Source organism: Styela clava, chromosome 9 (genome assembly GCF_964204865.1).
Source record: "Styela clava chromosome 9, kaStyClav1.hap1.2, whole genome shotgun sequence".
Classification (NCBI taxonomy): domain Eukaryota; kingdom Metazoa; phylum Chordata; class Ascidiacea; order Stolidobranchia; family Styelidae; genus Styela; species Styela clava.
In genome coordinates, this window is record NC_135258.1 from 4,859,754 (window position 1) to 4,884,024 (window position 24,271).

General features: G+C 36.1%; 2 protein-coding genes across 2 annotated transcripts; both read right to left on the reverse strand.

Annotated features, from left to right (window-relative positions):
* Positions 1 to 5,268: 5,268 nt before the first annotated feature.
* On the reverse strand, positions 5,269 to 6,108 carry LOC120333207 (uncharacterized). Its single transcript, XM_039400579.2, has one exon. It carries the CDS (start codon positions 6,106 to 6,108, stop codon positions 5,269 to 5,271), a length of 840 nt encoding a protein of 279 aa, XP_039256513.2.
* Positions 6,109 to 10,944: 4,836 nt separating this feature from the next.
* LOC120340050 (uncharacterized) lies at positions 10,945 to 23,971 on the reverse strand. Its single transcript, XM_078116377.1, has 10 exons — positions 23,876 to 23,971; positions 23,469 to 23,571; positions 21,285 to 21,449; positions 19,989 to 20,153; positions 18,700 to 18,864; positions 17,319 to 17,564; positions 16,030 to 16,194; positions 14,747 to 14,911; positions 13,420 to 13,611; positions 10,945 to 11,801 (listed from the first exon to the last, which is right to left on the reverse strand). Exons 1-10 carry the CDS (start codon positions 23,954 to 23,956, stop codon positions 11,779 to 11,781), a joined length of 1,470 nt encoding a protein of 489 aa, XP_077972503.1. The 5' UTR covers positions 23,957 to 23,971; the 3' UTR covers positions 10,945 to 11,778.
* Between the last annotated feature and the right edge of the window lie 300 nt (positions 23,972 to 24,271).

The window sequence follows — 24,271 nt, forward strand, 5'->3', positions numbered from 1 at the left end:
GTAACATATTACCGTATTTTAACACGCGAACCGGACTATGATGCACGCTGTCAATAGATTGCTCCAATTGGGTTTTTATCCATATACATAAGACACGATGGGTATATATAACGGTTTATAAAAAGTTAAAGACGGCGTGTTTTTATGAAATAATAGTACCAGTACTGGTTTTGAGTATGAACAATAAAGCATGCGACACTACCTAATACACACCTTAGTTGCACCGGCCTATAAGGCGTACGTTTTATTTTGAGATAAAAAAAAAAAGAGCTGAATTTGAAGTGCGCCTTATGGTCCGTAAAATACGATATTAATTATCTTACGACATACAGTAATTGATACATTGAATTGAAATCGCACATTGAGAAAAGTAACTGAAGTTTCAGACAATTTTGGGTGCTCCCGAAGTATGCGAACCAAGATGGCGGACATTGGAACGTAACATGGGTAACAGGTTAGGGTTAGGCGATAATTTTTTTCCAATTTTCCTTATTTTAGTCCTATTAACGGTTAGAAGACTAGCCAAGAGCCTCCCGTAGTATTTATACCTAAAATTATGGCCTAACCCTAACCTAGTACACATATTACATTCCGATGTCCGCCATCTTGGTTCGCATACTTCGGGAGCCCCCAATTTTGAATAACAAAAGGCCATATCCCAGAGTATATATCAAGAGCCTAGCAAGAACAATATTATCTTGATACGACGTATTTATTACTACGCTTACTCCCTTTTTTCTCTCCCCAGACTTACTTCGCTGTCGAAGTTATACAAGCGCACAATTATTATATCTCAGGTGTTTTGCTTGAAGGAAGGATTGGTAGTAAACCAAAAAAACGTCGGGTTATTACTTATTAGTTATATCTGTTTTATATTTTTAGTAATAATTAAACAATGCTAATAGCATTGCCACTCTTCATTACTTCTGATGTATAATGTCCAATATTATAGGCTATCCACCTCAAAGCATGAAATTCTGTAAAGTAATTTCGGAAAATATTAGTTGTCTGTTTTTTTCCCTTTTTTGATATTATTATTTTTTATTTAATTTACTCGTACAATATTTGATGTAGCACAAAAATAGATGATATCGCAAGTTGAGATTCTCAACCCATCACCAAACTATCTTTGATGGAGTCATGCACCACTATCAGGGCTAGATTTCAAAGGCATAGATCATTTATACGCAACAATGACTTGATCTCCAGACTGCGACGTAACGTAAAAATAGGGCAAATCCTTTGTTTACCAGTAGCATAAAAACAAGGTGTGTACCGAAGCATGTGTTCTTCAACCTTCTTTATCGTGGTATACCTTTTCCAATTATTCAAGAACTTTGTATACCTTACAAATACCAATGTTTATTTAAGGCTTAAATAAACATTAAATTTTAAGCACATATTGTACTGCAATATCATCATGTGATTTAATAGGCTAAATTTGACCGACGGCCGCAAGTTATAAATTTGACCGACGGCCTTAGCGGCAACGGGAATAATGTTCAACGTAAATTAAACGAAGTGCATGGCGGTTGAAATCAACAACCCAGACACGTGCCTGCATTATCTACATAATTTGTGATGTAACAATGTACTCAAGTCGGTTCTTTGCGTAAATTACCTTTTACATCCCATGTGCGTTGTTTGCATTGTTGTCCCCGCTTGAATATTTTATAATTTATTATATTAGAGTAATTCAATAAATAGTCTTGCTGCACACTAACACAAATATATTTCTGTAACGTTTCGTCTGACCAAGGTCAAACTTCCTCAGACATACATATTTCAACTAAAGCAAGAACAGCAATTGCAAGCACATTTATGCAATGGGTGTCATGGCAACAAAACAATATAATAAGAATGTGAGTTAACGAACCCATGCAGGTGGGGATTAAAAAATTAATTAACAACACTAAGTTCAAAAATTTGAGTTGGGTTGCGCGAGGCTAACTTCCTATCTTTTCTCTATGCCTTTATGCTAGTGGATCCGTATGAGTATACTGCAAGGATACTGTAGCTGGAATAAACATGACTATTCTATACAATTAAAGAGTCCAGCTACGCACTAACACAAATGCATTTCTGTAACGTTTCGTCCGACCGGAGTCAGACTTCCTCAGATAAGCAGTTTACAACAATGGCAAGAAATAAATTTGGTAAATGAATTTGGAAATATCAAATCAAGTATGACGTAACAATGCATAAACAATTAATTTGCATTTAGCCGTAGAATAATGATGGGGAAATTAGAACCACAAATATCAGTGGAACTCATTTCAGATGTAATAAAAAAAACAATTATATTATTGCACTTACGAAAATGATGGGTAACTAAATGTAATTAAAATTAAGATTATAGGCACTTAGAGAAAGAACCACGAGGAAGTAAACCAACATTTAAACATAAATCAATGCTTAGTTTGGTGAGGACCAATTTCAAAATAAAAAAGTTTTAAAGTTATTGCTGAATTTTGATCTTAAATAGCGTTAAAATATAATAATATTTCATAATAATAAATGAATTTCGCAAGCACATAAATCCAAGGTTTTGAATTATAATTAAAATTAAACTTGGGACACTTGAAAATGATAGTAAAATAAAACGCCAATCAAGGGTCGAGTAATAATATAAACTTAAAAAAAGGGTGTTACGTCATACTTAATTTGATATTTCAAATTCAGTTACCAAATTTATTTCTTGCCATAGTTGTAAACCGCTTGTATGAGGAAGTCTGACTCCGGTCGGACGAAACGTTACAGAAATACATTTGTGTTAGTGTGCAGCTGGACTCTTTAATTGGATAGACTAAGTTCAAATATTTAAATTTAAAAAATTGGTGATTGTATTTTAATTAACTGCACTAACAAAATACATTAAAATAAAATTGTGAAATTACGAAAATATATGGTGTATGAAATGTTCCTAAATGCCCTAAACTTCTTTAATGTTCATTCCCAATGGTTCATGCGTTCCAAGTAGGTGAATGAAATATGATTCTTTAGTTTTTCGGTAAATATGGTCTTGAAACAGTTTTTCAATTCCAATTATATTAAAGTCTTTCAGTTAATGTCCAGGTTGGTTAAAGTGAGCACCGACGACCAGGTCTCTGTTTTTTGTTTTTATACTTCTAATGTGTTCTGAAATACGATATTTCAGATGCCTCCCTGTTTCGCCAGTGTTCTGCATGCCACATTTTTTACAGCTTATCAAGTAAAGACGACGTTCTCCGTATTGCACGTTATTTTTTGAGTAATTTTTAGTTAAAGAGTTTTGTGTTTGTTGGTCGCTAATTTCGTTTTTTCAGAATGTTCGGAGGTACTGCATGACTGTATTCCACATTTAAAAAAAACTGGATTGTTGCTGACAGGTGATTTTGGCTTTAAAAGAATATTATATTAGAGTTTAGAATCCCTGACTTAGGCTGTCCGGTAGCTATACACTAAGGCAGCTTTCCCAAACTTATTTGGCCACGTAACACCTACGCTTTTTATCTGCCTCGCGGAACTCCAAAAAATTAAAGGGTAAAATTGATAAAGAAAAACGGTGTAATGCAGCGGTCCCAAAAGGTGCGCTACCAGTGCGCTGTGGCGAGTTTCAGAATGCGCCGCGAAAACTACCAGAATTGTGTTCAACATAACTAAAATATGATTGAATATTTTACATATTGCATTTATTATAAATGTTTTATTGCTTTTTATTTTAAATGCTGTGCATATTAATCAATAAATTCATTTTACCTCTCTATGTCGTTTACTTTCTATTACGTAGTCTTTGCCCATAATGTTACCTAACAATGGAGGTAGAAGTACTTGCTGCAATTTTGCGAGCTGCGGTTTATTATTTGTTAAATCGAGTTTGGCGAACATGAGTAATCTCTTCAGCATTTCAATTAAGTCGTAATTTTGATCCCTTTCCCATGGAACACACGGAAGATGCTAGCGGAACACAGTTTGGGAAACGCTGCACTAAGGCATACCGTATACCCGGTTGAAGAGCACTGGATTAGATGGCCCAAAACGACGTCTGACTCTGAGTTTGGATCGCTGGCTATTTAAAAGGGTGACGCACTGTGACGTCACTATGACGGTCTTATAAACAAAGTTGCAGACAGCTACACGGGAGGTTTTGATGAGAAGAATATTTTAAGGTAATTGAATATTTTTAAATGTAGGATAGATTAACAATTCTTAGAAATAAATATCTGAACATTTATATTTTACTATAATAAATGGTATATAGATGGTTGGAAGTCTCACAAAATTTAGTATTATGACGAAGTTTCGAAACCACGCGATAAAAAATTCTAAAGTCGGCCTATTGCACCTGAAGGTTTGATGTTGCTAAACTTTTGGACAAAAGTTGTGTTGACTTTATAAATATCACTGGATCGCTGTAGATTTTTCACGTAAAAAACGTTAACTGCACTCCAGCGTGGAATTGCTGCCAATCCCTGTGATGTAGTTAACACTGCAATTTACGACATCGATTTAAAATCTACAGCTTAAGCTGAGGAGTAGGAGGCAGGTTTTTAAGTAACAATTATATAATCAAAGTGTGCATTATATGTAGGAATTCCATCGATCTGGAACCCGAAATAAGGACGACTGGAAAAATTTCTGCATTGTGAGCAGAAATAGCTGGCTTTCCTATGCTGGGCTCCAGGTTAATGTCACAAATACATACATCACAGTGTGCGAAGCACTCACTCTTCAAGCATCGTTTAAGTTTGAATTTGTTCCCGTACTTACAAAAAACGTTCTTACGTTTGCTCATTTTTGAATTTAGGCTAAAATATCCACCACCACGACAAAACCTAAGGATCGCCACACTATCAATGCTTCATGCCTATCTGTGCCTTGCTCTTTGTGTTCCAAATAAGATTGTGTTGCTTTTATGATGCCACAATAAAGCTTTGGCGATAAGACAAACAACACAAAGCTTCCTTTATAAAGTCCAAAAAAGACAAAATAATGACACGCAAGCCTAAAAATAAGCCAAAAATAGGGACAAACAATAAGCCAAAAATAAGGACAAACCTTAGAAATAAAGACGGTATGGAATCCCTGATTATATGCGTTCCATATCATCTAATAACAAACGTATTGGAACTCCCTATAATTTACATACTGCATCACTATAATTCATATATTACACCAGTGTATTAGTGTCATACTTTTATTACGAGATCCCTGTGTCAAAATATTTTTCAGATAAATATTAGTTTTACATAGAATGTGTGAAACCGCAAATATAGAATCTGACTACATTTATTTTTTCATAAAAATGAAAAACAATGAATAAGTTATTATCACATCAACATCTTTATCTGCCGTATGGGGAATTTTCCAGCACTCATTCAACTTTTGAAATAATCTATCGTAGGCATTCACCGAAAAACTGTCAGAAAATTTCTGAAATATTGGCACGGTCATTTCATCTTCCTTGAACTTTTTAAAGCTAGTGCGAATCTTAAATTTCACTTCGTCATCTCGCCATTTCTGCAATTTTGTGTCGATTCCATCATATATAGCTTGATAGCGATCACTAACGTGTTGTTGTGGGTGATTTAATTTTTTGACGTAATCAGTAAGAGGCTTGAAGTACAATTCTTTGAAAACTCCATATCCTGATTTTGCATCTTTAGCGCCGTCTTCCATTTCAATATTTGATATTTCAAACCCATACGCAGCAACCATGCCTTTGGGCTTTAGCACCCGTTCGCATTCACCTACAAAATTTGTTACATCCATGAAATGCAACGAAAAACAACTTGTAACCAAATCGACGCTTCCGTCTCCACAGGGAAAAGCATCAGAGTTACCAACGGCGTAAGACACGTTTTCTTCCAATTCCATCTCTTGAGCTAGTTTTACTTGCTCGGAACTGATGTCGAATCCTATGATTGAATTGAAATTAGGCGAAAAGGCTCTTGTCGATCTTCCACTGCCGCATCCAGCGTCGACCATAAATTGAAACTTCACACCCTCATCAGATATTTCGCCGTAGCATTTTCCTAACTCGTTTAAAATTTTTGTAGTTATCGCGGAATCCAACGATGATTGCTTGGAATATTTTATGGCAGCATCTCTGCTACTGAATTCATTCATAATATTGTATATTTAGTAGTTTCTGAAACAGCAGTTCCAAACCTTTTTCGTTAAATTCCTCTTTTTCTCTATTCCGGAACCCCCCACTATAAACTGCTATATTTATTCAGTCTTCAATCGATCCTTGCTTAGTGTTATGCGCAAGTCTCATCCTCGCTTTTGTACAGTTAAATATAGTAAAAATATAAATCATTTAGTTGTTGCAGAAATATGTATTGTAATATTACTAAATGAGTAGAGAATACTATAGTAGTCACAAATATTCAAAGTAAAGTTTTCCTCTCCTAGAACAATAAAGTTATACACAGAGACAACACAACAAAAAATTAAGTCTCAACAGTTCAAACAGAAACTAGATTTAAACATCATTTCTTGAATTTTCCGTATAAGAACAATTTTTTATTTTTCACAAAATTATAACACACATTTCGCGTAAAAGTACGTCTCTCACTACTGGTTTTGGCACATTGTATTGTACTAAGCTCTATTACGTCACAACCTATAAATAATAAACGGACATAGCTGAGTTTTATGATGATCAAACATTCGTATGATTCAAATACGAACTCTATGTTTTCTCAGCAAACAACGCCGATATGCCCTTTTGAACCGCATCTTTATTGATAAATTCCTCACTTGGCTCATTCCTCTGGATATAATTCTGTTTTCGTGTATTTTACAGTCTTAAATTGTTTATGACATGGGTCGGAAACCTACGACCCGTGGAGTAATAACAAACCGGCCCGCGACGCTTCACTGAATTGTAGTAACAAAACAGTTGTGTTGACGATTATATTCTTCACGTAACAGAATTTATTGTGAGACACATGTAGACTAAATTATAAATATTAATAATAATGAATATAATAATATTATATAAATATAAAAGTAATATCAAGTATTATAACCAATCAAGTATATAATTCACAATTACTCGTTTGAGGGCCTATAATTTAATTATAATTGGAAAAATGGCAACAAAACGCAGATAAGTTAATGCTAAGTGCAAAGGGTGACGCGGGAAATATTCAAATGGAATTTTCTGAGATGCAATACAATAAGGAAATAAATCTATATTCCATTCGCGAGGTGTATCACTTCTGATTTTTAATATAAAAAGTATCTTCTCCATAAAAAACTCTATCCAAACCATGCGAAAAAATATTCACTATGATGTTTTGAAGTACATGTACATTCGAACAATGTACAACAGTGTCCCATTTAGATAAGCGTGATGCAACAAAAAGTGTTACATGTTTTTTGTAAATTTTTTTCTACGAGTAAGGCCAAGTTGAGTTCATGAGTTGACACAGTCTTCACGCGGTGCTTAAATTTTAACTTATGATCTGTGTGAAAAAATGTGATTCATCGGCCATCCACTTTCTAAAAATATTTGCCACCCGCCAATGACTTGCACACCTTAACTTTGGTCCGCGAGCGACAAAAGCTTGCCGACCCCTGGTTTATGATCTTGTGATACGACAATATATCACACTTGATATTGTTCAGTTTCATTCCTAACCGTTTTACCTCAACGTTACCAGTGTCATCAAATAAAATGACCTCGCAGACCGGCAACATAAACTATATGAATATCAGTTCAAATGCAACAGCAAGAAAAAGTCAACTGGCGAAACTTACTTGAATGAACAAATAGTGCACGGTTAAAAAGAAGCTTCAACCATTTTTTGTCAACCATTGATGTAACAGGCAAAAGTTAACAAACATCGAATTGATAGTATTGATAAATTATGGACGTCTTTCCGCAGCAGCATTAACTCTAAATATTGTCGGCGTAGCATTCGATTACGAAAATGTTTTATATTTTCAACTGCAAGCTAAAAACCTTGCATAAAACATTGGACGTCAATAGATAGGCAGTTGCCGGATTATAAGAATCATAGTAAAATCGTCTTCCACTAAGTAGAGATATTATTGGCAATTGGCATGCTCCGGCAACATTTCGCGTTTACGCTACTTTCCTCAAGCTCATTTGTTTATCACAAGTAGTAAAGTAATGAAATTGAAAGTGAATACATATGAGAGCTGATTGCTGATGTGGATGTTTGTGAAGTAAGCAGCCTCATTCATACTATTTACAGTTGTTAATAATACGGAGAACTTTACCCGTTACAAATAGTTGTAGCCCGTTACTCTGACTTGGCTGCTTCTACAATGCCTTGCTCGAATCAGAGTGTCAATGTTCTCAGAACAAGGCTCTATGTGAGCTGCTTAAAAGTAAATAGCTATTGGGTTTTGAAAAAAATAATTTTCCAAGAATTTTATTATGTCGCCAAAACTAAGAACTTAATTTAATCTGCGACAGATAGGTTTACAGGTAAGCTCCATCATTTCACGGATAGGGAATGTCCCAAAATAACCAGATCAGGGTAGGGAAATAGCTAAACCGTGATTCCAGGTGCATTGATTATGATGTAAGGGTGCATCAATCCTAATTATGACCAGAAGTGTTTTGGCAATTTTACTGATATGGCTTTCAGGCTGATAGGTTGTAACTATAGGCAAAAAAAGCGGAATAAGAGCGGAAGGAAAGGATTGACAATGAAAAACATGAACGGAAACATAAATTAGAAGATGAAGAACGTAAACTGTAGTACGAATCAAAACGTAATCAAAAATTGAAATAAACAGGCTGAAGAACGAGAGATTGGAGAATAAATACCGCCACAAACGAAATGTAGTCCGAGAAATTGGCAATATTTATGAGAAACACGTAGCCACTTTGCAAGTACACAAATAGTTTGAAATATTTTATGATGTTCAATTTTGCGGTAGAAGATAACTATTTCATCAATAAACACTATTTTAGTTTGAACTTCCACATCTAATTCAATAGAAACGAAAACAGGCTTTCTGGGATTAAAATCTTTCATTTTTTTTGTGTTAAAAAAGTCACACGTTTCAATTACAGTGAATAAGGAGGGTTCTCTAAGGAGGAAGCAGCGGAAAGTTTCAAAAATATGTTCAATGAACTGTTGAAAAAAATAAATTTCGAATAATTTACGTTTTTCCATATCATATCATTGCTCGGAGAGTATTGAGCTTGAGTGATCAAAAATCTGAGTTTTTGTCTGCGAAACGAATGCTAAAATACGTAACTCTCTAATATTTCATTTCTATCTGCCCAAAAGTAATTTACGTAACATCTGAATGTGAGTACGAAAATTTGAATTTGAAGTTCAATTATCGGCAAGACGGATGTTGGAATACGTTTTAATATAATACTTGATCGAAAGTAATCCACAAAATATCTGTTCCGGGGCATGTGGCGCATTTACCTGCAATTTGAAAATTCGAGTAGAAACTTGATAAATAATCGAAATGAGGAAAGCACTTTAAATTGTGTCGTGTTAACACTATGAAATAAAGTGTATGCTTTATATTAAGATTGAAACATTGTGTTTAAGGTTTAGAGACGCCACGGAGTCTAATGATCCCCCGGAATAAATAATGTGTAATTCAGAAACTCGTCTTCAACAGACTGCATACCTGATATCAATAATATATATACCAATTATATACAAATTGACTAATTGATTTAGTTCTTTATTTTCTAATTATTATATATCCATATCCTACTTATTCATCTCTTATAATTGTTAATATATGAATAAAAAAATAAAAATATCTTATATAATAAATGTGATTCCATCCAGGGGACAGTGCATAGCTCAGATGGGGCTATTCTGTCAAGAAATATTAGCAGTAATCGCGCGAATCCAAGCATATTGCCAGAAACAGCAGGTTGGGATGCTTTAGCTTAGTTTACACCCACTCTAAATGATGATCATATTTTGAAACATTCAACTAAATTTGTTTACAATATAGAGAGAATAGGCTTAATATGTATTATCTATCAATAAAGACTTTCTTCACTCGTAGAGTTAATAAATTAGTATCCGGTAGTCCGATGGAAGTATGAGTTTCACCTGACTGACAAAAATAAACCACAAAATTCACTCGTAATATTTTTGTAATTTGTGCTTATTAACATAGCGCTCGCCAGTCTCTGTAGTTCCATTCTAACAGAGGTATATTGCCTAGCTAGTATACTCACCCATATTCTGTCAAGAACTATTAGCAGTAACCGCAAGAATCTACGCATATCGCCAAAAGCACGAGGTTCGGATGCTTGTGTTTGTAACTGAAGTAGTAACGGGTAATTATTCATGTCTTATATGAAAAAAATTTTCCTCAATTTTTCTTTAATTAACTTTTTAAGGTTTTCGAGAAACCACAAAACGATATTTTTTTCAAACTTTTGATAAGAATCCGCTTGAGGGCGTATAAACATTATTCGTGTATGAAAATATAGTCAAAGATAATGGCTCAATTATTGGATAAATTTATGAAGTACAAAACCGCTTTGAAATGTGTTTCATCTGTATTGTTGAAGGTTATACGCTATTAATTGTACATATATGTGTGACTATGCAAAACCGTGATGCTACTGTGTGCTAAAGAAAGATACCTTACGGACGCTGCGTCCATATGAGGTGCATAACGAACCAGAAGCTAGATACTTTACGGATGGCACATCCACATGAGATGTAGGGCGGCAAGCAAGATACAAAAATAGGTGTTCCTGTAGTATGTGCCCCAAGATGGCGCACAACTTCAACATAGTATGTGTACCAGGTTGGGTTCAGGTTGTGCGCCATCTTGGTGCACACACTACGGGAGCGCCCAATAATATTACATGCCGCTTATCGTTGCTTTGGTTGATATAACCTTTTTCAGCTTTCTTTTATAGGCATTCTTTCTATCTTTTTCGGAAGTTTTCTCCAAAAACATTTTCACAATGCACTCGTTTGTTTATTAATACATAAATGAAAGATCAATCGGACAAAGTGACAATAAATCAAAAGAGACTCTTAATCTCATCTCTGGGACAATGCTTCGAAAAAGGGTCATTACTCTTTTACAATTGATTATGTCTATTATTTCAAAACACGTAACGCACAATATATATACAAAGTGAAATAAAGTATGCAAAATAAAGTATCTAAATAAACAAATATACTTTTAAATATGCTTTTCTTTAGTCGTTATCATTGCTAATTGTAAATTTATATTGCGCATATGAGTCATAAATATGTCACAATTGTGTATTTGACAAACTTTAACTGCAGATTGTAAAAACTATTACAAACAAATCAATACAAGCACTGCTACCAAAGTTGCCAATACTGCCATTATAAAGTGAGTAAAACACGATAATCATAACGCTATACAGCCAACAATTAGGTGGTTTACATGCAAACTACGCAAAGTATATTATTACAAACATATGATTACATAAATATGCGTAATAAATTTATTTATGTGCAGTTCACTAGTAGAATTGACTTTGATAATTTTAGAGTCAAACGTTAAGTAATTGCACTTTTATAGCAAAGACAGATTTATATAAAGAGGGTAAGTTGTTGCCGGTACTTTCAATTTTATCAAACTTTCAAAATTATCCAATTTAAAAATAGAGTAGGCGGCAACAAAAAAATTAATCGCAACGATTATTCAGGCAGTTAATATGTAGCATTTTATTTTACAAAGTTGATTAAATAATTAGTATATCATCAATTTTTTCATTGAAAAACACTCAAACAATATTTAATGTACTATATCACAGCTTGCAAAATTTTCTCATCACTATTCCGTTACAGATAATCCACCTGGAAAATAAAAACATTATGAACAAAGCCATGCGCGCGTAGGTACCCTGGATAAATTCACTAGCGAAGTAAGTAGTCGGTAGAGAGATTCTTTAAAATCTTGATAGATATCAGTGGCTGTTTTATTTAGTCTTGTTTGGAGAAAAGGGCACGAGTAAGAGTCGTATTACGTCATTGTACAAAAACAAATCCTTCGAGGTGATTGATTGAAGTCACACTGAGCTATTTTATTGTAGTTTTTGAACAGTAATTGTTTGGAAGGGGGATTTTGTTATTGAAGAGTGACTCATAGTCCGTTTTATCAGTAAAGGAAGTCGGTGGACATCAAATAATAAACATAAACATTTTATTGAAAGAAATGAGAGATGGAGAGATTGGATTCTTTATTTTTGATATTATTCGATTTTTGTGATTTATCTTGTATTTATCCTTGGCTGGTGTGTAACAGTGAATGAATAATCATGCATTGATGGTGTAAACGGCAAAGCACTTTGGAACACTGTTAGAAAACACATGGTTGAAATTTCAGGGGGCCAAACTATGGCACTTTCATTGAACATAGCTACATTATATTTTGTATATTGAATATTTATACCAATATGACTATGAAGAAATGTAATTATTTTTTCAAAAATGACTGCTTCGATATTCTAAAATTGGATAAACATTTACATTTTTTACTGTAAATAATTTTTTTTTTATAAATTTGGATTTTCAAACAACAATTATTCGAATCCTATCTGTATTTTTTCAATATATTGAAAGTGCTTCACCTCTTCTTTCTAATGAATTATTAGTGATGATGATTGAATACAAATTTAGAACTTTATATGGGTTTGAAGTTGTCAAGGCTTTGGATCCTTTGGGAACTCGTGAAAAGATCGGACACGCTGTTTCTCAGACGTTGCAGAGCACCCGTATACGACACAGTACACCATATTCAATTATTTTATCGTCTAAAATGCTGAATATTAAGTCGAAATAATCTTATACTAGTCCTATAGCCAGTTTTTGAAAGATAGTAAACAAGTTCAGAGGTTCAATAAAATACCGGTACGTTATGCTTCATGTTCTACAGTACCCTGCCATGGAAAACTCACATTTTTACAAGCAAATATGCCAAAAAAAGAATGCAAAAAAATGCCAAATAGTTGAAAACAACAAAGAAACGCAGCAAGTGCAGTTTCATGATGAGTGTAAATCGTTGCTGCGGGTTTACGTCGTTGACCAACCAGAGAAAAGGTTTGGTTTAGTTTCTGGCAAAGTTAGAAGTAACCCAAGATAGTGAACATTGGAATACCTCTCTTCGATTTCGTCGTATCAATCCATGTATACGTTTCGGTGACCGTACATTTGAACCCACGTCCATTTGATCCCATGTGTATATCCGCTGGTTTAATATATATGTGGGTGCTAAATCCCATGGGTTAGGGTTAGCCATTTAACACTAAACCTATGGTTTCGGAAAACCATTTTCAAGATATGTTTTGGAACCACTAGTTTGCCCACTTCCCAATTTGAACAGGCCAATTTGGATGAGGTTTGATATATTATTAGGTAGCTCAATAGTCACTCCAAAATTAATTAGAATAATCGTATTGCGAAAGCATTAAAATACCTTCTAACGAAGTTGCTGTATCGCCCGCTCCTCCTTGCACAGGCTCCTCGCCCCCTACTCCTTGCACAGACTCCCCGCCCGCTCCTCCTTGCACAGACTCCTCGCCCGCTCCTCCTTGCACAGACTCCTCGCCCGCTCCTCCTTGCACAGGCGGGTAAACATGTGCCGCTGTATCACCCGATGGCTTGATATCTAGAGTGAATGAGTGTTGGGGAATAGGATAGTAGCATGACGAAATTTTCTAATAAATATTACGGTACGCTGTTTTGAGTTAGGGTGGATAAGAACAGATAAAATTTGTATTTATCAATAAAGTATAGTGTTTAGGGTTAGGTTAGGATAAGCAAAATTTGTACTTGAAAATGAGATGTGTGTTTAAATTTGTAGCACAATTGAGTTTATGTTCAATAGTTACATATATTAATTTTGTTATTAAAGGTTAAAGCTATTATTATATTGAAAGTGCTTCACCTCTTCTTTCTAATGAATTATTAGTGATGATGATGATTGAATACAAATTTAGAAATTTATATGGGTTTGAAGTTGTCAAGGCCTTGAATCCTTTGGGAACTCATGGAAAGATCGGTCACGCTGTTTCTCAGACGTTGCAGAGCACCCGTATACGACACAGTACACCATATTCAATTTTTTTATCGTCTAATATGCTGAATATTGAGTCGAAATAATCTTATACTAGTATTTTAGCCAGTCTTTGAAAGATAGTAAACAAGTTCTGAGGTTCAATAAAACACCGGTACGTTATGCTTCATGTTCTACAGTACCCTACCATGGGAAACTCACATTTTTACAAGCTAATATGCCAAAAAAAGGATGCAAAAAAATGCCAAGTACTTGAAAACAACGAAGAAACGCAGCAAGTGCAGTTTCATGATGAGTGTAAATCGTTGCTGGGGGTTTACGTCGTTGACCAACCAGAGAAAAGGTTTGGTTTACTGCCGTATATTCTGGCAAAGTTAGAAATAACCCAAGATAGTGAACATTGGAATCCCTCCCTTCGATTTTGTCGTATCAATCCATGTATACGTACCGGTGACGGTACATTTGAACCCACGTACATTTTCACCCATGTGTATATCCGCTGGTTTAATCTATATGCGGGTGCTAAAACCCATGGGTTAGGGTTAGCCATTTAACACTAAACCTATGGTTTCGGAAAACCATTTTCAAGATATGTTTTGGAACCACTAGTTTGCCCACTTCCCAATTTGAACAGGCCAATTTGGATGAGGTTTGGGATATTATAAGGTAGCTCAATAGTCACTCCAAAATTAATTAGAATAATCGTATTGCGAAAGCAATAAAATACCTTCTAACGAAATTGCTGTATCGCCCGCTTCTCCTTGCACAGGCTCCTCGCCCGCTCCTCCTTGCACAGGCTCCTCGCCCGCTCCTCCTTGCACAGACTCCTCGTCCGCTTCTTCTTGCACAGGCGGGTAAACACGTGCCGCTGTATCACCCGATAGCTTGATATCTAGAGTGAATGAGTGTTGGGGATTAGGATAGTAGCATGACGAAATTTTCTAATAAATATTACGGTACGCTGTTTTGAGTTAGGGTGGATAAGAACAGATAAAATTTGTATTTATCAATAAAGTATAGTGTTTAGGGTTAGGTTAGGATAAGCGAAATTTGTACTTGAAAATGGGATGTGTGTTCAAATTCGTAGCACGACTGAGTTTATGTTCAATAGTTACATTTATTAATTTTGGTATTAGAGGTTAGAGCTATTAATATATTGAAAGTGCTCCATCTCTTCTATCTAATGAATTATTAGTGATGATGATGATTGAATACAAATTTAGAACTTTATATGGGTTTGAAGTTGTCAAGGCCTTGAATCCTTTGGGAACTCATGGAAAGATCGGTCACGCTGTTTCTCAGACGTTGCAGAGCACCCGTATACGACACAGTACACCATATTCAATTATTTTATCGTCTAATATGCTGAATATTGAGTCGAAATAATCTTATACTAGTCCTGTAGCCAGACTTTGAAAGATAGTAAACAAGTTCTGAGATTTAACAAAATACCGGTACGTTATGCTTCATGTTCTACAGTACCCTGCCATGGGAAACTCACATTTTTACAAGCAAATAGGCCAAAAAAAGGATGCAAAAAATGTCAAATACTTGAAAACGACAAAGAAACGCAGCAAGTGCAGTTTCATGATGAGTGTAAATCGTTGCTGCGGGTTTACGTCGTTGACCAACCAGAGAAAAGGTTTGGTTTACTGCCGTATATTCTGGCAAAGTTAGAACTAACCCAAGATAGTGAACATTGGAATACCTCTCTTCGATTTCGTCGTATCAATTCATGTATACGTTTTGGTGACCATACATTTGAACCCATGTGTATTTCCGCTGGTTTAATCTATATGCGGGTGCTAAATCCCATGGGTTAGGGTTAGCCATTTAACACTAAACCTATGGTTTCGGAAAACAATTTTCAAGTTATGTTTAGGAACCACTAGTTTGCCCACTTCCCAATTTGAACAGGCCAATTTGGATGAGGTTTGGGATATTATTAGGTAGCTCAATAGTCACTCCAAAATTAATTAGAATAATCGTATTGCGAAAGCATTAAAATACCTTCTAACGAAGTTGCTGTATTGCCCGTTCCTCCTTGCACAGGCTCCTCGTCCGCTCCTCCTTGCACAGACTCCTCGCCCGCTCCTTCTTGCATAGACTCCTCGCCCGCTCCTCCTTGCACAGGCGGGTAAACATGTGCCGCTGTATCACCCGATGGCTTGATATCTAGAGTGAATGAGTGTTGGGGATTAGGATAGTAGGATGACGAAATTTTCTAATAAATATTACGGTACGCTGTTTTGAGTTAGGGTGGATAAGAACAGATAAAATTTGTATTTATCAATAAAGTATAGTGTTTAGGGTTAGGTTAGGATAAGCAAAATTTGTACTTGAAAATGAGATGTGTGTTCAAATTCGTAGCACGACTGAGTTTATGTTCAATAGTTACATTTATTAATTTTGGTATTAAAGGTTAGAGCTATTAATATATTGAAAGTGCTCCATCTCTTCTTTCTAATGAATTATTAGTGATGATGATTGAATACAAATTTAGAACTTTATATGGGTTTGAAGTTTTCAAGGCTTTGGATCCTTTGGGAACTCGTAGAAAGATCGGACACGCTGTTTCTCAGACGTTGCAGAGCACCCGTATACGACACAGTACACCATATTCAATTATTTTATCGTCTAAAATGCTGAATATTAAGTCGAAATAATCTTATACTAGTCCTATAGCCAGTTTTTGAAAGATAGTAAACAAGTTCAGAGGTTCAATAAAATACCGGTACGTTATGCTTCATGTTCTACAGTACCCTGCCATGGAAAACTCACATTTTTACAAGCAAATATGCCAAAAAAAGGATGCAAAAAAATGCCAAATAGTTGAAAACAACAAAGAAACGCAGCAAGTGCAGTTTCATGATGAGTGTAAATCGTTGCTGCGGGTTTACGTCGTTGACCAACCAGAGCAAAGGTTTGGTTTAGTTTCTGGCAAAGTTAGAAGTAACCCAAGATAGTGAACTTTGGAATACCTCTCTTCGATTTCGTCGTATCAATCCATGTATACGTTTCGGTGACCGTACATTTGAACCCACGTTCATTTGATCCCATGTGTATATCCGCTGGTTTAATATATATGTGGGTGCTAAATCCCATGGGTTAGGAATAGCCATTTAACACTAAACCTATGGTTTCGGAAAACCATTTTCAAGTTATGTTTAGGAACCACTAGTTTGCCCACTTCCCAATTTGAACAGGCCAATTTGGATGAGGTTTGGGATGTTATTAGGTAGCTCAATAGTCACTCCAAAATTAAGTAGAATAATCGTATTGCGAAAGCATTAAAATACCTTCTAACGAAGTTGCTGTATTGCCCGCTCTTCCTTGCACAGGCTCCTCGCCCGCTCCTCCTTGCACAGGCTCCTCGCCCGCTCCTCCTTGCACAGACTCCTCGCCCGCTCCTCCTTGCACAGACTCCTCGCCCGCTCCTCCTTGCACAGACTCCTCGCCCGCTCCTTTTTGCATAGACTCCTCGCCCGCTCCTCCTTGCACAGGCGGGTAAACATGTGCCGCTGTATCACCCGATGGCTTGATATCTAAAGTGAATGAGTGTTGGGGAATAGGATAGTGGGATGACGAAATTTTCTAATTAATATTACGGTACGCTGTTTTGAGTTAGGGTGGATTAGAACAGATAAAATTTGTATTTAACAATAAAGTATAGTGTTTAGGGTTAGGTTAGGATAAGCAAAATTTGTACTTGAAAATGAGATGTGTGTTTAAATTTGTAGCACAATTGTGTTTATGTTCAATAGTTACATATATTAATTTTGTTATTAAAGGTTAAAGCTATTATTATATTAAAAGTGCTTCACCTCTTCTTTCTAATGAATTATTAGTGATGATGATGATTGAATACAAATTTAGAACTTTATATGGGTTTGAAGTTGTCAAGGCCTTGAATCCTTTGGAAACTCATGGGAAGATTGGTCACGCTGTTTCTCAGACGTTGCAGAGCACCCGTATACGACACAGTACACCATATTCAATTTTTTTATCGTCTAATATGCTGAATATTGAGTCGAAATAATCTTATACTAGTATTTTAGCCAGTCTTTGAAAGATAGTAAACAAGTTCTGAGGTTCAATAAAACACCGGTACGTTATGCTTCATGTTCTACAGTACCCTACCATGGGAAACTCACATTTTTACAAGCTAATATGCCAAAAAAAGGATGCAAAAAAATGCCAAGTACTTGAAAACAACAAAGAAACGCAGCAAGTGCAGTTTCATGATGAGTGTAAATCGTTGCTGGGGGTTTACGTCGTTGACCAACCAGAGAAAAGGTTTGGTTTACTGCCGTATATTCTGGCAAAGTTAGAAGTAACCCAAGATAGTGAACATTGGAATCCCTCCCTTCGATTTTGTCGTATCAATCCATGTATACTTACCGGTGACGGTACATTTGAACCCACGTACATTTTAACCCATGTGTATATCCGCTGGTTTAATCTATATGCGGGTGCTAAAACCCATGGGTTAGGGATAGCCATTTAACACTAAACTTATGGTTTTGGAAAACCATTTTCAAGATATGTTTTGGAACCACTAGTTTGCCCACTTCCCAATTTGAACAGGCCAATTTGGATGAGGTTTGGGATATTATTAGGTAGCTCAATAGTCACTCCAAAATTAATTAGAATAATCGTATTGCGAAAGCAATAAAATACTTTCTAACGAAATTGCTGTATCGCCCGCTTCTCCTTGCACAGGCTCCTCGCCCGCTCCTCCTTTCACAGGCTCCTCGCCCGCTCCTCCTTGCACAGACTCCTCGTCCGCTTCTTCTTGCACAGGCGGGTAAACATGTGCCGCTGTATCACCCGATAGCTTGATATCTAGAGTGAATGAGTGTTGGGGATTAGGATAGTAGCATGACGAAATTTTCTAATAAATATTACGGTACGCTGTTTTGAGTTAGGGTGGATAAGAACAGGTAAAATTTGTATTTATCAATAAAGTATAGTGTTTAGGGTTAGGTTAGGATAAGCAAAATTTGTACTTGAAAATGAGATGTGTGTTCAAATTCGTAGCACGACTGAGTTTATGTTCAATAGTTACATTTATTAATTTTGGTATTAAAGGTTAGAGCTATTAATATATTGAAAGTGCTCCATCTCTTCTTTCTAATGAATTATTAGTGATGATGATTGAATACAAATTTAGAACTTTATATGGGTTTGAAGTTTTCAAGGCTTTGGATCTTTTGGGAACTCGTAGAAAGATCGGACACGCTGTTTCTCAGACGTTGCAGAGCACCCGTATACGACACAGTACACCATATTCAATTATTTTATCGTCTAAAATGCTGAATATTAAGTCGAAATAATCTTATACTAGTCCTATAGCCAGTTTTTGAAAGATAGTAAACAAGTTCAGAGGTTCAATAAAATACCGGTACGTTATGCTTCATGTTCTACAGTACCCTGCCATGGAAAACTCACATTTTTACAAGCAAATATGCCAAAAAAAGGATGCAAAAAAATGCCAAATAGTTGAAAACAACAAAGAAACGCAGCAAGTGCAGTTTCATGATGAGTGTAAATCGTTGCTGCGGGTTTACGTCGTTGACCAACCAGAGAAAAGGTTTGGTTTAGTTTCTGGCAAAGTTAGAAGTAACCCAAGATAGTGAACTTTGGAATACCTCTCTTCGATTTCGTCGTATCAATCCATGTATACGTTTCGGTGACCGTACATTTGAACCCACGTACATTTTAACCCATGTGTATATCCGCTGGTTTAATCTATATGCGGGTGCTAAAACCCATGGGTTAGGGATAGCCATTTAACACTAAACTTATGGTTTTGGAAAACCATTTTCAAGATATGTTTTGGAACCACTAGTTTGCCCACTTCCCAATTTGAACAGGCCAATTTGGATGAGGTTTGGGATATTATTAGGTAGCTCAATAGTCACTCCAAAATTAATTAGAATAATCGTATTGCGAAAGCAATAAAATACTTTCTAACGAAATTGCTGTATCGCCCGCTTCTCCTTGCACAGGCTCCTCGCCCGCTCCTCCTTGCACAGGCTCCTCGCCCGCTCCTCCTTGCACAGACTCCTCGTCCGCTTCTTCTTGCACAGGCGGGTAAACATGTGCCGCTGTATCACCCGATAGCTTGATATCTAGAGTGAATGAGTGTTGGGGATTAGGATAGTAGCATGACGAAATTTTCTAATAAATATTACGGTACGCTGTTTTGAGTTAGGGTGGATAAGAACAGATAAAATTTGTATTTATCAATAAAGTATAGTGTTTAGGGTTAGGTTAGGATAAGCAAAAGTTGTACTTGAAAATGAGATGTGTGTTCAAATTCGTAGCACGACTGAGTTTATGTTCAATAGTTACATTTATTAATTTAGGTATTAAAAGTTAGAGCTATTAATATATTGAAAGTGCTCCATCTCTTCTTTCTAATGAAATATTAGTGATGATGATTGAATACAAATTTAGAACTTTATATAGGTTTGAAGTTGTCAAGGCTTTGGATCCATTGGGAACTCATGGAAAGATCGGTCACGCTGTTTCTCAGACGTTGCAGAGCACCCGTATACGACACAGTACACCATATTCAAATATTTTATCGTCTAATATGCTGAATATTGAGTCGAAATAATCTTATACTAGTCCTGTAGCCAGTCTTTGAAAGATAGTAAACAAGTTCTGAGATCTAACAAAATACCGGTACGTTATGCTTCATGTTCCACAGTACCCTGCCATGGGAAACTCACATTTTTACAAGCAAATAGGCCAAAAAAAGGATGCAAAAATTGTCAAATACTTGAAAACGACAAAGAAACGCAGCAAGTGCAGTTTCATGATGAGTGTAAATCGTTGCTGCGGGTTTACGTCGTTGACCAACCAGAGAAAAGGTTTGGTTTACTGCCGTATATTCTGGCAAAGTTAGAACTAGCCCAAGATAGTGAACATTGGAATACCTCTCTTCGATTTCGTCGTATCAATTCATGTATACGTTTTGGTGACCATACATTTGAACCCACGTACATTTTAACTCATGTGTATTTCCGCTGGTTTAATCTATATGCGGGTGCTAAATCCCATGGGTTAGGGTTAGCCATTTAACACTAAACCTATGGTTTCGGAAAACCATTTTCAAGTTATGTTTAGGAACCACTAGTTTGCCCACTTCCCAATTTGAACAGGCCAATTTGGATGAGGTTTGGGATGTTATTAGGTAGCTCAATAGTCACTCCAAAATTAATTAGAATAATCGTATTGCGAAAGCATTAAAATACCTTCTAACGAGGTTGCTGTATTGCCCGTTCCTCCTTGCACAGGCTCCTCGTCCGCTCCTCCTTGCACAGACTCCTCGCCCGCTCCTTCTTGCATAGACTCCTCGCTCGCTCCTCCTTGCACAGGCGGGTAAACATGTGCCGCTGTATCACCCGATGGCTTGATATCTAGAGTGAATGAGTGTTGGGGATTAGGATAGTAGGATGACGAAATTTTCTAATAAATATTACGGTACGCTGTTTTTAGTTAGGGTGGATAAGAACAGAGAAAATTTGTATTTATCAATAAAGTATAGTGTTTAGGGTTAGGTTAGGATAAGCAAAATTTGTACTTGAAAACGAGATGTGTGTTCAAATTCGTAGCACGACTGAGTTTATGTTCAATAGTTACATTTATTAATTTTGGTATTAAAGGTTAGAGCTATTGATATATTGAAAGTGCTCCATCTCTTCTTTCTAATGAATTATTAGTGATGATGATTGAATACAAATTTAGAACTTTATATGGGTTTGAAGTTGTGAAGGCTTTGGATCCATTGGGAACTCATGGAAAGACCGGTCACGCTGTTTCTCAGACGTTGCAGAGCACCCGTATACGACACAGTACACCATATTCAATTATTTTATCGTCTAATATGCTGAATATTGAGTCGAAATAATCTTATACTAGTCCTATAGCCAGTTTTTGAAAGATAGTAAACAAGTTCTGAGGTTCAATAAAATACCGGTACGTTATGCTTCATGTTCTACAGTACCCTGTCATGGGAAACTCACATTTTTACAAGCTAATATGCCAAAAAAAGGGTGCAAAAAATGCCAAATACTTGAAAACAACAAAGAAACGCAGCAAGTGCAGTTTCATGATGAGTGTAAATCGTTGCTGCGCTTTTATGTTTTTGGTGATAATAGTTATCGCTAACAACACTAAATATGTTTAAAGTTGTTAAAAACAATTTTCACCGCCGGATGTACCTTTTCACGTTATGAATTTCATGCAAGGCCCGAGCATAATTTGATAAAGATCATTGATTTTACTATATCGTAACGTTGTTTTTCCGAATTGTGTCGAAACGTTTATTCGACTTAGATTTACAGACTTCAGAAACTACCTGAAAAAGATAATCGTTTTTGTGTTTTAGATAGTGTCAACTTCACCACGCCTTCGTGAGGTGGTGTAGTTTATTAAATTTGATGAAGGATTTATTGGGTTACATTGCAGCAGTGTATGGACGACCACGCGTTTCACAAGATTACTGGAATTGAAACGTTATCCGAATACGACTCCTCAAATTTGTCGTTTCTGTTTTTTAATTTTGAGGGAGGCTTAGATTAGAGCGTATAAAAGCCGATGTAATAATGAAATGTTATTTTGGGTTCGGTTAGGACGATGAAAGTTGTATTTAATAATATGGCGGTATTTAGTTACGGTTAGGACCAGGCTGGGGACTCGGAGTTTGGAACCATGACATTCTGATGAAGACGGAGCTACCAGAAATTTCAGTGGCTCGAGCTCCTAACCATCTAGTTGCAGTTTAACATTTATAATTTTTTATTAACCCATACAAATAGTAAAATCTTTTTTTTCTTTTTCAGCTCATAATTTTTTCATAAAATTCAATCCAGAGTATTATTTTAAAAGTTTCAAGTTGAATTTATTTATACAAAACTTCAATTTTGAAATTTTTAACTGTTACAAAATAAAGTCTTGAGTCCCGCTTCCACAAAACTGCATTTGGGCAGATATTTCATGCTTGTGATTACACTTAAAAGTCCCAATGGTTATCAAGTCGGGGCCCATCTACAACGTAAAAAAGAAATCGCCGGAGCCACTGTCTATTCAAACTACAGCGATCCAGAAGTATGTGTACCAATATGGAGGTAACTAATTTTGTTCGCCCATTTTACATCAAGTTGTGTAAGGGGACTGAAACCTATGGACGGGGGGGTATTCACTTGGCTAACGTAGACAGTCCTCGCAATCGAACTAAAATAAGGAAAATCGGAATAAAATTATGGCCTAACCCTAACCTGGTACACATACTTCGGGAGTACCCAAACTACGGCTCCAACTCCAGCGGACTAGCAACTGAATGAGCGAACGAGCGTCAAATGATTAGGCCATTTTATAGATTTTCTTTGTTCTGAGATAACTGGTGTTCAAATTTTATATCGCAATCATTAAAATACCTTTCTTTGAATCGTTCGAACAATTTTCCATGGGTGCGTGAATATGAGCCATTGTTTGGTGGTTTGACGTCCCGGCCGTACCTTTCTCTATAGTGAAGTAGACCTTAAAAGTTTGAGAGTGCATTAGTTTTCTTCAGAGACACTAGATTATGGTATGTTGCTTGTTACGTGATCTAAAAACGTGTAATATCAGACATTCATGTTGCGTTAATGAATAACTAACTTGGGTACAATACGCCGAGGAGTGGAATACATTTTCAAATCAATAAAACGTCATTGTCTTCTCTCCCTACTCGCACATTAAAATCAGGTTCAAACAGTTGTGGTTCTTTCACGAATATTTGTAGTAGGTAAGTACCAACTCGAAAAGAGCAACCATGCTCATTCACGACATCAGAAGTTCTCACCTCTTTTGCCAAAGTCGATATAACATGGTATCGTTCATTATTGGTGAATGAGTAAAGTATTTCGTATTGTAGCAAGGTCATAATGGTAGAGAGCGATTTTCTGTAACAAATGGAATTCGTTTAATATTCCAGCGATAATAATCGCTTTAATCTGGATGTGGGATGAGCTACGACTGATGCAATGCTCAATGCAGTGGGTAGAATATTTTTGCGACTAGGCCTTTAGGTTGTAGTTGGAGTGAAAGTTTTGCCTTTTTGCTGTTATAAAAGTAGGGACAGACGTTGTTCTTAAACATTTTATAGAAGCGAGAGTGAAATGCTTAGTCTGCTTCGAAGTAATCGGAGACCAAATTTCAGACTTCCAAACGTCGTAATTAGTCTGTTATGCTGAAACAG